The sequence below is a fragment of the Colossoma macropomum genome, unplaced genomic scaffold (assembly GCF_904425465.1).
Source record: "Colossoma macropomum unplaced genomic scaffold, Colossoma_macropomum, whole genome shotgun sequence".
NCBI lineage: Eukaryota > Metazoa > Chordata > Actinopteri > Characiformes > Serrasalmidae > Colossoma > Colossoma macropomum.
In genome coordinates this window covers 26,590,115-26,604,991 of record NW_023494786.1, presented here as the reverse complement: position 1 = coordinate 26,604,991, position 14,877 = coordinate 26,590,115, and the positions used below count along the sequence as shown (strand labels likewise).

Sequence of the window (14,877 nt, the reverse complement as noted above, 5' to 3'; positions counted from 1 at the left end):
ACGACCATTAAGTACAAACTTTTCAGCATTAGGAAAAAAGCTGATTATTTTATTTATTTTAAAGTTTATTGAAAAAAAAAACATTTTTCCAGATCTCTCAAAGATGAGAGCTTTAAGTGCTGTTTATCTGATGGGCACAGTTTTGCTGGTCTGCCAGGACTTGGAGGTTGTTAGGTGTCCCATTTTCTCTTTAGCTTATCATGAATTTTTAATTAATTAACAAAAATTTGAATTCTGAAAACTCTTGTTTTTTTTTTATTCATTTATTTTTCTTTGACTTCCCTATTTTATTGTGCAAGCAAATTGTCTTATGTCTTACCTCCTCAGAAGTATCTCTTTAAAAAAATAACTAGTACTTACTGGCTGTTTTGATTGGAAATCAAATCAATGAAAGGGTGGTCTCTTTTGCAGCCAACATATAAGCCAGGTGAACCTGGTTTTGATTAATGTAAATGGTAAATATGTACTAGCACATACAAATAAGCTAAACATAATGATTCTCTTAAATTCTCATCAACAACGTCAGTGGAACAAGTGAAAAAAGCATGTATAGTATGTGAATCAGTATTTCTGAATATTTCCTATATTAACATCTGTTACCTTGTGAATGAGTCTTTACCTTTTGAGGGCTCAGTTTGTTCTTTTTATTGAGGATGTACACAGCTGAATCCACTGCAGACAGGGCCACTCTGCTGTCTGATTCGGTACTGACCAACACATCAAAAGGCTGCGCAGGCTTCAGCTCACTGAGAGGAGCTATTTCTATCTATAGATTGGACAAACAGTGATGTAAAATCAGAGTCAGTGACGAATTCTGGTATTATACATATATATATATATATATATATATATATATATATATATATATATATATTATATGTATATGCTAATTTGGCTGTCACATGCTTAAAGTAAAACATGACATTTCTTTTAGTAACTTTAAATGTCTGTGTTTAATCTAGAATGGCCAAAAACTGTCTAAACATACATATTTATACATTTAGTCTAAGCAGATTTAGTCTGAACAACATGGCAAAATAATAAGCAAATTAAAAGTAAGGTAAAATGAATGCTAACTTAGTAAAATGTTACTATAAATTATTAAAAGTCAATATCACAACATTTCCGATTTCATTTTAATGGACTATATATATCATTGGTTTATTAATTGCATTAATACATGATTAATTGCAGCATTATTAAGCATTTTCAAGTTCTTATTTGTCTGTTAAATACGGTTAATGTGATGTACATTTATTTTAAAGTGCGACTTGAAAAAGTATCTTGATATCAAGTAGAGAGTTATGGAGAAAGCTGTATGGTCAGTATCTACAGTACCTTCCCTTTGCACACATCTTTCACATCCACCCACACTGAGTCAGCCACTATTTTGGTGCCTTGATGTTCTATGTAATAGTAGGCCAGCAGACGGAATGAGGGCACCATATCTGCAGAGAAGGCCAGGCTTAGGGAGGTCAGATCAGTTCTCTGGACGCTGTCAACCTTCAGCACTTTCCCTTTACTCAAAACCTGCAAAGAAGGAAGATAACAGCAATAGTACAAGCAGAGCTGACCTATGGATACAGGTCTTGAAAATGAGCCCAATCAATATAATTTTACCTGTACCCACACTAGAGCAGAACCCTCAGGACCTTCTAATGATTTAATGTCTGCAATTTTTATGTCATTGTTACTCAATAGAATCATGATTAACTATTAGTATAATTACAAAGTGACAGAGGAATCAACTAATCATGTTTTGATTTCCAATAGGAGGGGGGAGGGGACTAACCAAGCCTTCTGATCCTTCTGGAAGTCATTAGAGACATCTAATAGGACATAATACCTGAACAAGCTGGCACACATAACAGTACCAAATAACACTTCTATTCTCCAACCTGATGTTTCAATAAGGGCGGATACAACTTTATAGCATCTATAGCTATTTACATAAAGCTGTACAGGAAAATCTATTTCCAGGTCTTTACCATGTAGTAGATGTGTGAGGGCCTCGCTGTTCCAGGTGGTGTGATGTCTCTAAATGTGACTCGCAGGCTTTGGCCAGGCTCTAGGACCTGATGCTGTACCTCCACACTCAGGTAACTGTTCCCCTCAGGCTTGATGGCAGTGGATGTCATGCGAGCTGCATTAGTGATGACTTCCCCATCATGTCCCTCCGCAGACACCTGCCATAAATGAACAACAAAGCAGCTATAATTAAGTATCTGGATTCCAAAAATCAATGCATTCGAGAGTAGTTAATGATAAAATGATTCAAGGTTTGTGAAATATATGCTTCCCCAAGATTGTCCACATTGCTTTAATCAGGGGTAAAAAAAACAAAAAAAAACATTAAGAAACTGTGCTTTGTTTTTATATTTAAAGCTACACTATGCAAGATTTGGGGATTTGGAGACCTTGCTGGTGGAAATGTGCAATTGCATACAACATGCAGAGAAACATTTTGTAATGTGGGTTGTGGATATCAGACCCCTTCCCTGAGTGGATTGATCAACGCAACTGTGTTGAAAGTGTATTCAAAGAAAACTTGATCAAAACTTGGTGAGGAATCTTCATCAGTATAATGTTAATTTGGCATCCGAGATCTGAACATTGAGCTGGACCTTCTTTTTGAGCCTTTGTGTGTGATGTTCATATGTAAAGATTTATGATGTGGTCTGAAAAACTCTCTCTATACTCTCTATTTAGTCTGCTGCTGCTATTCAGTGGTTTAGCCTGCTGATGTTTCACTGTTAATTCCAATAAAGCTGCCACCAAGGAAACAGCTCTTTCAAAAATGCCAAGAAAATAAAAAGGGAACTACAGGAAACATAGTGAATACACCAGTTTTTCAGAGACAAGTCTGGGTTATAAAGATACACTGGAGCTGTTAATAGAAAGGGAGCATCTGCTGTTGCATCTGCAGTTGTCAAATGGAAATGATATGCTGGAGCTGTCTAAACAAAACCTCATGTTCTACTGCAAATTCACACAGTTTTCAGGTTTTCCCTCATAAATACTGATGTACATCCTCCTTTCTGTTTTTGTGTTAAACATTTTACAACTGAAATGTAACCAGAATATCTCCATTTCTCCTGGACTGTTTCATGATCTGTAGCTGGGTAAACAAGTGTTTATGTTGAGATTTTAGTGGTCTTTGAATAATGTATCTGTCCTATAGTAGTAAATAACAGACCATTACAGAATTTTCCTTTGACAGCTCAAATGCAACACAGATTTTCACTCAGTTGTAGAGAGTATTTTGACATGCACTCATGCCATGACGGGTTCTGCTGATGTAATTGAGGTGAGTTAAGGGGCCCATGCAGTTCTCAGGGAGCCCAAAATCCTGAGCAGTGTATGTGATTTAAAGCAACACACTGAGTCGATGTTTAGGTCTCAAATGCCAAATCAACATTATACTGATGAAGATATGATTACAGTAGATAATTCTCTCACATTCTCAGAAGTCACCAAGTTAGACTGAGTTCTTTCGGAAATACTTTATCTATACGCTTTCAATAGTCAAATTCATCTGCTTGTGAAGGTCTGAAGCACAACCCATGTTGGAAAATGTTCTTCTGCACGTAGCATGCAATTACAAATTTACGCCAGACTTACATTGTGTTGCTTTAAATATAATTTTTTTGGAATATTTTAACCGCAATATTATTGAATCTACTTACATTTTCATTTAGACCTTCAAATACCCGCAAGTTTTTCTCTTTTTCTAAATTTGTCTCTTCCCAATCTGTCATGTTACAGCATGTTTTGATTTACACATCTAATCAAATATAAGCACAATTGTATGTAAAAGTTTGAACAACCCCAGTCAAATAGTATGTTTTATTGATTTTCTAAGTAACACATCCTCGACAGAGAACACACGTAAGTATGACATTTTCTGTTTGTTTAGGGCAAATGTTCTGTTTACATGCCACAATTTTCCCCAATACGTTAAATTCAGTAAATAAACAGTAATTGTACATTAAAATGTACAGATGTGTCTTCTCTGTAGAGGATGTATTTACTTCTTTTCACAAAATCAACAAAACGCAATTGAACCAGTGATGCCTAAACTTCTACCTCTGTTTTTTAATGAGCAACATTCAACAAAGTTACCTCTATAGACATAGTTCTAGCCAGCTTTGGCACTGGAAAGCTGATGGCTATATCCCCCATGTTGTCGCTCCTGCTGTCCTTGATCAGAACTTCAGCTGAAGTTATGGTGATGGTTGCCTTGACCTTTAAGCGTGCCACTCTGGAGCCATCTGGGTAGGTTGTGGTGCCCTGTAGAGTAACACAACTGAGGCTAAATCTTCAAGTTCACATTTCAGAATCCCCTGAATACATATTCATAGTAGTAGTTGAATGAAAAAGAACAGTGTAGCAACATCTACTCCACTAAAGGGAAATTCCATTGATTCTTCTATATAATTAAATTGTTAAGATGTATATAAAGTCATTCAGGGTGGTTTGATGTGAACACAGTAATTCTAGAGAAACTTACAGAGTCAGAATTGCGCACAGTGGAGGTGATAGGAACCAGACATCCAAAATGTTTAATGGCTTTAAAAGCTCCCTCGCAGAAAGTTATGTACAAAATGGTTATGAATACATTGCCTGAAACTTGATATATTGTTTCACAGTAACATTTTGGCATAAAACAAATTTTTAAACCCATTAATGTTGGAGAGATAGTCTCCAAACGTGTTCAGTTTATTTTCTTTTTCAGATTTATCTGTATTTTACACTTATCAGCTTTTCATAAAAACTCAGAAGTCACACTTAGGTTCACTAGTTGTTTTTGGATAGTAAATAAAGTGGCTGTATTTGTGTTGTAGACATCATGACTCCTAGTTCCTGTCACCACCACTGTAAAGAAGTCAGTATGTTTATCTACAGTGCAGCATTTTGCATCAAACCACTTTGAATTACTTAGTTTATATCTCAGTGAATTTTGAAAAAATCAGTGGAGCTCCAATATGTGTCATTTATCTACACAGAGATTGAGCCTAGTGCTCAACTACAATTTTCTTTAAATGGAAAATATCCATTCAGAAAGCTGTGAAGTCCAAGACTAGTTTTAATCCCAGTCTGAAACTGGAACTAAAAGTCTATTATAGTCTAGTGCCAAAGTGCCAATGATCTCTCTATAAGGCTTACGGTTCTATGCAAGTCTATAGCACCTGATTTGGACACACATACCAGAATGGAGAAGATGCCACCAGGAGTGAAATATTGCTTTGTCTTTGATAAATCAACAACATATGGAGAAGTCACGATCTTCACTGATGAGCTCTCTGCTTCCTCCAGATCTCCACCTGCAGTAACCAGGTAAATACAGGAAGGTTTGGTGACCATATGCATAGGTAGATAGGTAGGTAGTTAGACAGAATAACAAGACTAGGCAAGCCTTGTTCTGCTGGATCACCACTGGCTGCATTGTGTTCATGTTATAGAAGTGTCCACCGTACTCTGTATTAGTTTTATGCTCTTATTTTAATTATGTTATTATAATATTTTAAAGGTTATATAACTACATTACCTTTTGTGATAGTTTACTTTATCAACATATATGGTTGGTTGGTTGCAACACCTGACATTTTTACATTTTTGGAGGCAAAAAGAAACTAAAATGAACTTTAGATGGATGCACAGAGAATTGTTTCACATAAAAGAGGTATTGTAAAATAATGTGATATGTATTTATTATATTATTTTTAGAAAATAATGTACTATAATGGACAAAAAATGCATATATGTATTACAACAAACCCCTATTTTAAAAGTATCTGTATTTGTGTTGTGGTATTAACCTTGGTATCAGATTAACAAGAAAATCATTGGTATCATCCATCCCTAGTACGAGTATGTGGGTTAAAAGCAATTTCAACAATGGGTGTCAGTCAGTCACTCGGTCAGTCACTGACTTTGTAAGATACCTCAGCCCAGTCCCAAAGGCTGCACTCGTGGTCCAGCAATCCACAATTGCACGTGAATGTGAGGCTGGAATGCTTTGTTTAAAGCTGTCTGACCAACGTGGTGGAGAGGAAGATCTTCTGATATGAGTAGTAAAGTGTATTTGTTTAACTTGTGTCATAAACTGTATTACACTAATAATCTGAATCCAGATACTGTAGATAACCCAAATTAGCTCATTTAAAAAAGAGTGTGATCATACACCACATGCAGCTCAAGCAGAGCCTCACAAGACTGTTTCACTTGTTTAAACCAAGCCCTATAGGTCTGCATAGTGTGGACTTTAAGGAAAACAGCACGGCTTGGGGCGTCATTTGGGACTGGACTATTGACTTTCATAGTCTATGGCAAAAAAGACTAGACTAGGCTTAATTGGTGTCCATTAAACCTATAGGCTTACAAATGTAGGCATGTATGATTACAGAAGTTCTAAGATAATTGCAGACCGTGATTAACCATAAAGTGCCCATAATGGTTCTATAATGAGTCAACTTGGAAATGTTACCTCTTTTACACAAAAGGTAACAAATAAGAAGTATCCAAATTTCTGCATGATTATATAGTCGAGATGTAAGCAGAGTTATCCAGAGTGGTTTGAGGTGAAATGGTTCATTGTAGAGAAACTGTGGTGGTGATATGAACCAGGGGTTGTGATGTCTACAACACAAATATAGATTATTGACTACCCAAAATCACCAGTGAACCTGCACGTGTCTTATATGTAATGTTAATGATAGAAAATCAGAAAAATTACTTTTTCTCTGAGGACTAATTTGCCTTATAATACACTATATGTACCCCTTCACCATTAAAAGAGTTAATGAAATACATTGTAACCAAAAAGTTTTTCAAATATATTTGTAAAATAATGTGTCAGTGGTCTGGTTCCTATCACCACCACTGTGAACAATACTGCCTCTGTATGTTTCTCTAGAATGGATCATTTCATATTAAACTACTCTGAATGACATTGTTTACATCTTAACCATTTAATTATGCTGAAATTTTGATCAGTTCCCCTTTGCACTGTGTATAAAAGAGCACTTTAGTAGATGAAACGTCTGAAAATGTCTTAGTTCTATAGTAACAGTGGTTTTACAGTGTGTTTTCTGAGAACAATGACAATAAATGGTCTGTTTGTGAAACACAGATATGATAAATGCTTATCTTCTGACTGGACAGCATGAAACTCACTTGCTTTTTCCAGAACTGTTGCTGCGATGTAAAGGTACATGCCCTCTATATTCAGCTTGCTCTGATTAGCTGCAGCACTCTCTATTTCTGCAGTTTGGACTAAAAGGTCTGCATGGCCATCCTCAACCTAAACAGCAGAATAAAGTTTATGATTAAGGCCTGACATTCGGTCAGAATTCTAGATTTAGGAAATAAGCAATTCCACTTTCTTTATGCTGCTATTGTTTTGTTAGTAGTGAAAGTGCTCCATTTAGTGGTTAATGAAGCAAGCCTGTATTTTGAGACATCCAGTGTCTTCAGTTCATTCTATGTTATGAATGAAAGAACATGGAGTGACATCAAAGTATGTTTTACAATACAATCACAATTGTAAGTTTGAATACTTTTAGTTAACAGTCTTTTTCCATCATAAAACCAGAAAACTAAGCTCTGACAACGCTTTATAAAAGTGTTCCATTGGATAAATAGAGGCAATTTACTTACTGCAATCTGTTCTTCAATTCCAGGTAGATATGTCCTCTCTCCTTTACTGTCAGTTAGTCCAAATCGCACATATGCTATGCCATTCACTCCCTTTCCGTACGTGTATCTGTGGACACCAAGCATAAATAACGAAAATAAGATGCTAAACACTAAATACAGATGCTTGTCTTATAAGTAAAATATGGTAAGCAACATACCTGGCAGAGACACTGAATGGAAAAGTCTCACTGTTCAGGATGAGGTAAGGTTTTGATGCCTGTATATTGACCTCAAACAAAGGCAGAACTGAAAACAAAGATTAGTGATGCATAAGTTTTTCATTCTTTTTCATTTCTGCTTGATGTTAATACAGATCAGAATATGGTTAAAAGGGAATTCCACCTGTTTTCAAAAGTTCTGGATGGATTTATCATTCACGTAAGTCACGTGAGTGGTTTGATGTGAAATTGTTCATTGTAGAGAAACGTTCAGAAACGTTGATTTCTTTACAGTGGTGTTGATGGGAACCAGGGGTCACAATGTCTACAACATAAATATGGCCATTTCATTTACTGTCCAAAACCTCCAGTGAACTTATATCTTCTAGGTTTTATATGCAATGTTGATTTTAAATGGTGGTAAAACTGAAAAAAGTTTTCTTTGGAGACTATTTTGAATTACACTAGCCTGCATGCACCCGTCTTTCATTAATAGATTTTTTAAAAAACAATGCCTCAGTCACCAGGCAGTGTATTCATAACCATTTCATGTAATAACTTTCTCTGAGGTGGCTTTTAGCGGCATTAAACGTTTGGGATGTTTGGTTCCTATCATCACCACTGTGAACAATTCTGACTCAGAAAGTTTCTCTAGAATGGAGCATTTCACACCAAACCACTCTGAATGACTTTGATAACATCTTGATTATTAAGCAAGAAATTCTAAAAAAATTTACAATTTGGACAAATTGGTCAAAACATTTAGCCAAACGCAAAATTCTTTTTTCTTGTACCAAATGAGTGAAAGAGCCAAAGTGATTCAGATATTTGTCATGATGTTCAAACAGTGTTGACATATGCTAGATGTTTGATTACACTATGTGGGCAATTCCTCTATTGTGAAAGCAAGCTCCTTCACAGATTTATGCCTGTTTGTAGTCTAGCTGAGCACAGCTGTGGTTGCAAAACTCTTTAATGTGCACTGAGCACATCCAAAGAGCACTGAAGTCTTACACAATCATCCCTCACAAACTTTCACTTTACCCTGTTGTTTGGTTTCAGTCAGGCATTCTCACCATTATCAGTATTTATGCTTTTATCCTCTCGATCACATCTACCTACTTTTCACAATTCCAAAAAAATAAACAAAATAAAGCTAATTTAGCAGTTCTACAAAATGATCTGTGCACAGGGTTGCCCACCCTTGAGGATTCAGCTTTAAGATAAGTGGAATAGGCCGAGGCCTCCTGGAATTATTTAAAGTGAATCCTTGAATTTTCAGTGGTTATCATTCAGGTTAAAGACATAAAATCAGAATAAAATACCTTAATGGTCCCACTTTATATTGTGTCTCTGATAACTAAGTAGTTATACATGACAACAGCTACAGTAGCACAGCTAATGTACATACGCATTTATTAACATCAGTTTTTACTCGTGTAACTTAATAGTAACAGCACATTTTCTCTTACATAATTACACATGTGAAAATGGTGAACTGCTGATTTTCCAAAGAGACTTTTCTGATTATAAGAGATGTGTAACTATTTACATTATGAGAGCACTGACGTTGCACCTGCCCATGAAGTTCCAGCTTTCCTCACATTTAGCTAGCTGTAGACATTTCCTAACATTTAGCTTTCCTAACATTTAGATACTTGTGATATGGTCACTGATGTTTACCATTCTCTAATGTCGTGATATTTGCACAGTAACAACACTAACCTTTTGCATAGTACTGTATAATGATGCTGTTACAATGATCAACATACACTTTTACCATTATGAGTGAAAACTGAAGTTAATACACACATTTATTTACAGAAGCTGCACCACTGTAGCCTATCTGTAACAGTGAATACATCAGCAGTAGTTGCATTGTTGTTGCATGTATTATTGATGTGTAACCTTGTAATGTGGTCCCACTTTTTGTCTCTAATAACTTTAGAGACAAAAAGTAGGACCACATTACAAGGTTATCATTGTAGAACACCATCCTTGTTGGCTTTCGTTATGATGTAAAGGGTGTTAGGAGTGGAAAAATAACAACAATAACAACAACAACAACAAACATGTTGCTGTCAGAAGGAACTGGCAACCCTCTCAGTGCTACTCACCATACTCTCGGACCTCAAATTCCACTGAAGTTTCAGACTTCGGAAAGTTATAAAATGAAGCAGTGATTTTCCAGTGGCCAGCCCTGAAAAAGTGAGCAGACTTAATATAATAAGGCAGTAAGCGAAATCTAACAGTTCTTTCTCTGATTCATAATAACACTTCATACGGCATGAAAAATATATCAAAAGTACTGAATTAGCCTAACATTTGTAAATAAATAAGTGTCGCAAGAAGTTTGCATTTACAGGTGTACATTTGGCAGACAGTCTTATCTAGAGTGACTTGTAGTTTAATCATAGTACAGAGTGAAACTGATAGAACATAGAACAACAACACTAACTGGTGCAGTTGGCTCTGCTTGCCTGGGTGGGAAAGCAAATCAAATCTACTGCATGGAGGGCAGCAAGAAGGCAGCTGCATATTACTATTACTAAGTGCAGTACATTAGTAGTTCTATAGTCTAGGTTCTATAGGTTCTATAAGCCTGACCCTCTCTGAATATAATACAGTTTTGACAAGTGAAAGTGAAGTGAAATGACAAAAAAAAAACTATTGGTCTAAAATAGGATGGTCATCAGCAATGGTGATTATCTACTGTTAGCCTAATATTTTTAAAGCAAATAAATAAATGAATGCACAACTTACAGCTCCACATCTGGAATGGTGATAAACTTTTCCAGGATTTGTTCAGACTGCAAGATGTGACTGTAGACCACCAGGCCTTTGCAGTTCTATAGAGAATTACCAATTTGTTTTATTTCATTCTTAAACTCAAAATGTCGTAATGTAATACAGTATTGTGTAAAAGAGCAACGTTCGGTTATTTAATTTCCAGTCAAAGGAAATTGAATTGAGTTCCAGTCAAGTGATTCACTTTTCAGCATTAGGAAATAAAAAATATTTTTTAAAATGTAAGTCAATTAAACAGGAGCCACAAGAATTAAATATACATATTAATTTTCAGTATTTAGTGTGTCCACTCTGCCTTTATTACAGCTTCCATTCTTTTCAGGAGGCTCACTTTCACTTTTTCAAAGAAATCTGCAGTGATAATTTTCCACAAATCCAAAGTTCAGTCTTAGAATTTGGTTGCATTTTCTCCTTCTTGAGCACCAAGTAATCCCAAACACATTCAGTGATGTTGAGGTCTGGACTCTGGGGTGGTCAGTCCATTGTTATGACAACACCAGCATCTTCTTTGTTTGATAGTTGGTGGTCTGTTAGGATTTAGAGGCCCATTTTTTCTACTTTTTGTTCATTTTCCTCTGACTTTCCCACCCAAAAAGTAAATTACTTCATTTAACATAAATGAATGATTATTTACTTGACTAACTTTAAAAATAATGGATGTTCTGAGTGGAAATTACATAATTAAACAGTGGTATTTTGCATAATACTGTACAATAATTCATACTGCACATATTTTATATTGAGTGATACTCACAAATATCTGAACATAGACTGCTTCCTTTACAGGGAGCATGTAGTTGTCTAGAGTGAAGATTCTGTAGTTGACTGCAAAACGATGCGCAAAATGAGTGACACAGTCTTACTAATAAGACACATTTCTATTTCATTCTGCTGAAAAGGCTCTGCGTTCTCACCAAGCTCTCCTGGATTATAGATTGGTTTGTCCGTTTGGATGAAAAGGTATCCTCTTCTGGTTGACACAAGGATGTTTGCCATCTCTTTTCCCCCATCAAACACTTCACTCTCGGCAACAAGTTGAATATACCTGTCGTATCTCCCTGGGACTTTATCAGCTTGTCTGTACAGAACTGGGTCAACCTGAAGAAGAAGACATAGTATTGGACATAGTATTGGACATAAAAGAGTGACAGTGCCTTTTAGTCAATCACTTTAGGGGAAGGTGGACGCTTGGACATGCCTTAAGAGTCACCACGGCTTGGTATTGGTTATCGCCACTTAGGGTCACGGTTCTTCTGTCCGATAACACCTGCTGTATTATTTGATGCCGGAAGTGCAGAGTTACACGGACAGCTTTAGTGGCTCCATGCAGTTGCACACTCACAGTCTCCTCCTCCCCCAGATGAATAATGTTAGGTGCAGTAATGAGACACCTGCAGTGTGAGTGGAATACGAACACATATGCAAATAAAGGTGTTACTGTGATCGCCCAGCAAAGCCTACAGCATCGTCTTTGATGATGATTCACAGAACCATGTTGAAACATCACCTATGTACTTATATTAGTATTCTATGTTATGTTGCCTTAAAAGTTATATTAACTTAAAGATAAGTTAAAATAAGTACACACTAAGTGCACATGTCTGCACATTGTGATGCACGAATGCCATTTATTCGCTGCATTTAACATACAGTGGAAAAAATAAGACATAAAATGTGGCCTGTGCAAAAGTTATGGCACCCTTTATATATTTTATGCTTTGATTTTTCCCCAGAATGTCAAATTCAGCAAATAAACAGCAACTGTGCACTAAAAAACTGTTCCACGTAGAAGATGGGTTAACTGAGTTTCACTTACAAAATCAACAAAACCTGGGCATGATCAACGCTCATATGACCGAATACTGCTTTTATTTATATATATAAATATTTCGAATTACTCACGTTGGTTTCTTTGCCTCCACTGCTAGGCACATGAAAGTCCCGAAAAGCAGGAGAAAGATCATGTTGTCTTTATGCTGCGCAGTCAGGTCACTCTATCTCAAATGAGTTTAGAGCAGGTCCATCATTACAGAAAGAAAGTTCTTTCAGAATGCCTCTCCACAGCTTCAGCAAAGTGAGCTTATACCAATCAAGTTCTTGAACTTTACAAAACTACCAAAAAAAAAAAAAAGAAACTTGGCAAGAGTTTTGTTCAAGAGAAGTCACATGACTTCCCAGAAAGTGACCTCTTTCTGAACTAGACACAGAGGGGGAGATAGTCACGGCAGAGATAAACACATTTAACAAACACTTGTTATGCAATAGACTATGAGAAAAATCTGTTTGCTAGGCTGTAAATGTGTGCAAAAAGGCCTGAGGACAGTACTGCACATTGTGCTTTGTCTATTTTTGTGCAGACATTTACAATCGCACCTTTGTGATTTTAATATTTTGCAAAGCACAGCTTTTGGCACAGTGCAAATCTCTGTAATTGAAAGAAATTTCTACATTTCTAAATTTCTGTTAGAACCTGTCAGCTAAAGTACTGAGCAAACATCAGATACCACCTTATATTTATTCATTTCCAGTCAAAACAACCAGTACAAGTCATTTTTCAGTGGAAGATGAAAACATAGGCAGAAGCTGCAACAACTAAATATGATTTCTTTGTTTTTTTATTGCAGCTTCAAATTTTTGGGAGAATGACATCTGCCGACATATTTTTCCACATCTCCAGAGTTCAGTCTTACAACCTGGTTGCATCTGCTTCTTACAGTCCAAGTAATCCCACACACATTCTATGATGTTGAGATCTGGACATTCTGGTCAGTCCATGGTTCTAAGTACACCAGGAGCTTCTTTGCAAATCATCTTTTTTTTGTCCGTTTATCTCAGTAGTGACTTCTTGTCAGCTACACATCCTTTCAGACTCACAGTGTTTGTAGTCTTCTCACAGTGGAAGGATGAACAGAAACTCCCGTGGATTTTTTCAGATCTGAATCAAGAGTGAAGCTTGATTTTCTCCTCTCTCTCAAAGATAAAAGTTTTAAGTGCTGTTTATCTGATATTTTATATTTTAGGCTAAGATATATAATGAAACATTTTGGCTTAGAATTGTCACACTTTAAAAATATGGTTCTTTAAGGGTTCTTTAGTAAAGAAAATTATTCTATATAGAACCATAACACTCAAAGAACCCTTTGCATGATCAAAGGTTCTTCAGATTCATGGAGAAGATGCTGTAGATGGTTCTATATAGAACTTTTTTGCAAAGGGTTCTATATGGCACCAAAAAAAAATTGTTACAAGCGTAACATCGAAACAATAGAAGAACCCTTTTTCAAAAAGGTTCTATATAGAACCATACAAAAGACATTCTCCATCAATCTGAAGAACACTTAAGAATTCAAAAATGGACAAAAGGATAATGGCTGAGTGTATATATTGGCAAATATGGTGCAAAAATGCAATATGATTTTTATGCTAAGATGATGTTGAACAAAAATATATATTATTTAAAGGAAATAAGAAGAATTTCAGAAAAGTCAGAAAATGCACACAAGTAAGTCTAGCCTTATGTAATTTGACAAATTTCATGCCAAAATCAAGTTGAGCTTTATGCTTAATTTGAATGATACTGATTATAATACACAATGTGGAGAAAAAATCTCCACTGATTTATGATTTAATGTTTCATGAACATTAGCAGATCTAAAACAGTCCATAAAATGTCATGTAGTTGAGGCCCATATGGACCATTCATACTGATTAGTTCACACTGCAGTCCCACAGCAAAAAACTATTTAAAAAAGCAATTAAGTAATCAGACCTGAGATATTTACATTGACTATGTTTTGATATATTTAAACCCAAGACATTCATTCAGATAGTAATAAGATGAATATATACAAAATCATAATTTATAGGGTACTTTCTATTATGGGGATGTCTGTCCCAAACCCTAACCCCTACATTACAGTTGTGAAAGACACAGATTCTTTTAACGTAAACATATAAAGATGTGAATATATCATGGGTTTACATTTTTGGTGACACTTTATTTTGAGTGGACCTTTTAGATGAAACAAACACTCAACGGACTCTCAGTAACATGTCAAAAACATACAAGGGTTAGGATTAGGATTTGGGTTAAGGTTAAGGTTAGGGTTAGGATTGGGGCCAGGGTTAGGATTAGGTTTTAGGTTGAGGCTAAGGTTAGGGTTAGGATTAGGGCCAGGGTTAGGATTAGGGTTTGGGTTGAGGTTAAGGTAAG

At 35.9% G+C, this 14,877-nt stretch overlaps 1 protein-coding gene across 1 annotated transcript in view; it reads right to left on the bottom strand.

The window, feature by feature from the left end:
- The window catches only part of c4 (complement component 4), a 40,579-nt gene extending 27,789 nt beyond the window's left edge, over positions 1-12,790 (bottom strand). The window contains exons 1-14 of the mRNA XM_036565027.1: positions 12,567-12,790; positions 11,863-12,055; positions 11,579-11,762; positions 11,419-11,489; positions 10,620-10,705; positions 9,974-10,056; positions 7,857-7,944; positions 7,660-7,765; positions 7,177-7,303; positions 5,209-5,324; positions 4,123-4,290; positions 1,989-2,186; positions 1,339-1,530; positions 620-766 (exon numbers count right to left, since the gene is read on the bottom strand). Of these exons, the coding sequence (XP_036420920.1) occupies positions 620-766; positions 1,339-1,530; positions 1,989-2,186; positions 4,123-4,290; positions 5,209-5,324; positions 7,177-7,303; positions 7,660-7,765; positions 7,857-7,944; positions 9,974-10,056; positions 10,620-10,705; positions 11,419-11,489; positions 11,579-11,762; positions 11,863-12,055; positions 12,567-12,628 (1,821 nt within the window). The 5' untranslated portion in view covers positions 12,629-12,790. The remainder of the gene's footprint in view (positions 1-619; positions 767-1,338; positions 1,531-1,988; positions 2,187-4,122; positions 4,291-5,208; positions 5,325-7,176; positions 7,304-7,659; positions 7,766-7,856; positions 7,945-9,973; positions 10,057-10,619; positions 10,706-11,418; positions 11,490-11,578; positions 11,763-11,862; positions 12,056-12,566) is intronic.
- Between the last annotated feature and the right edge of the window lie 2,087 nt (positions 12,791-14,877).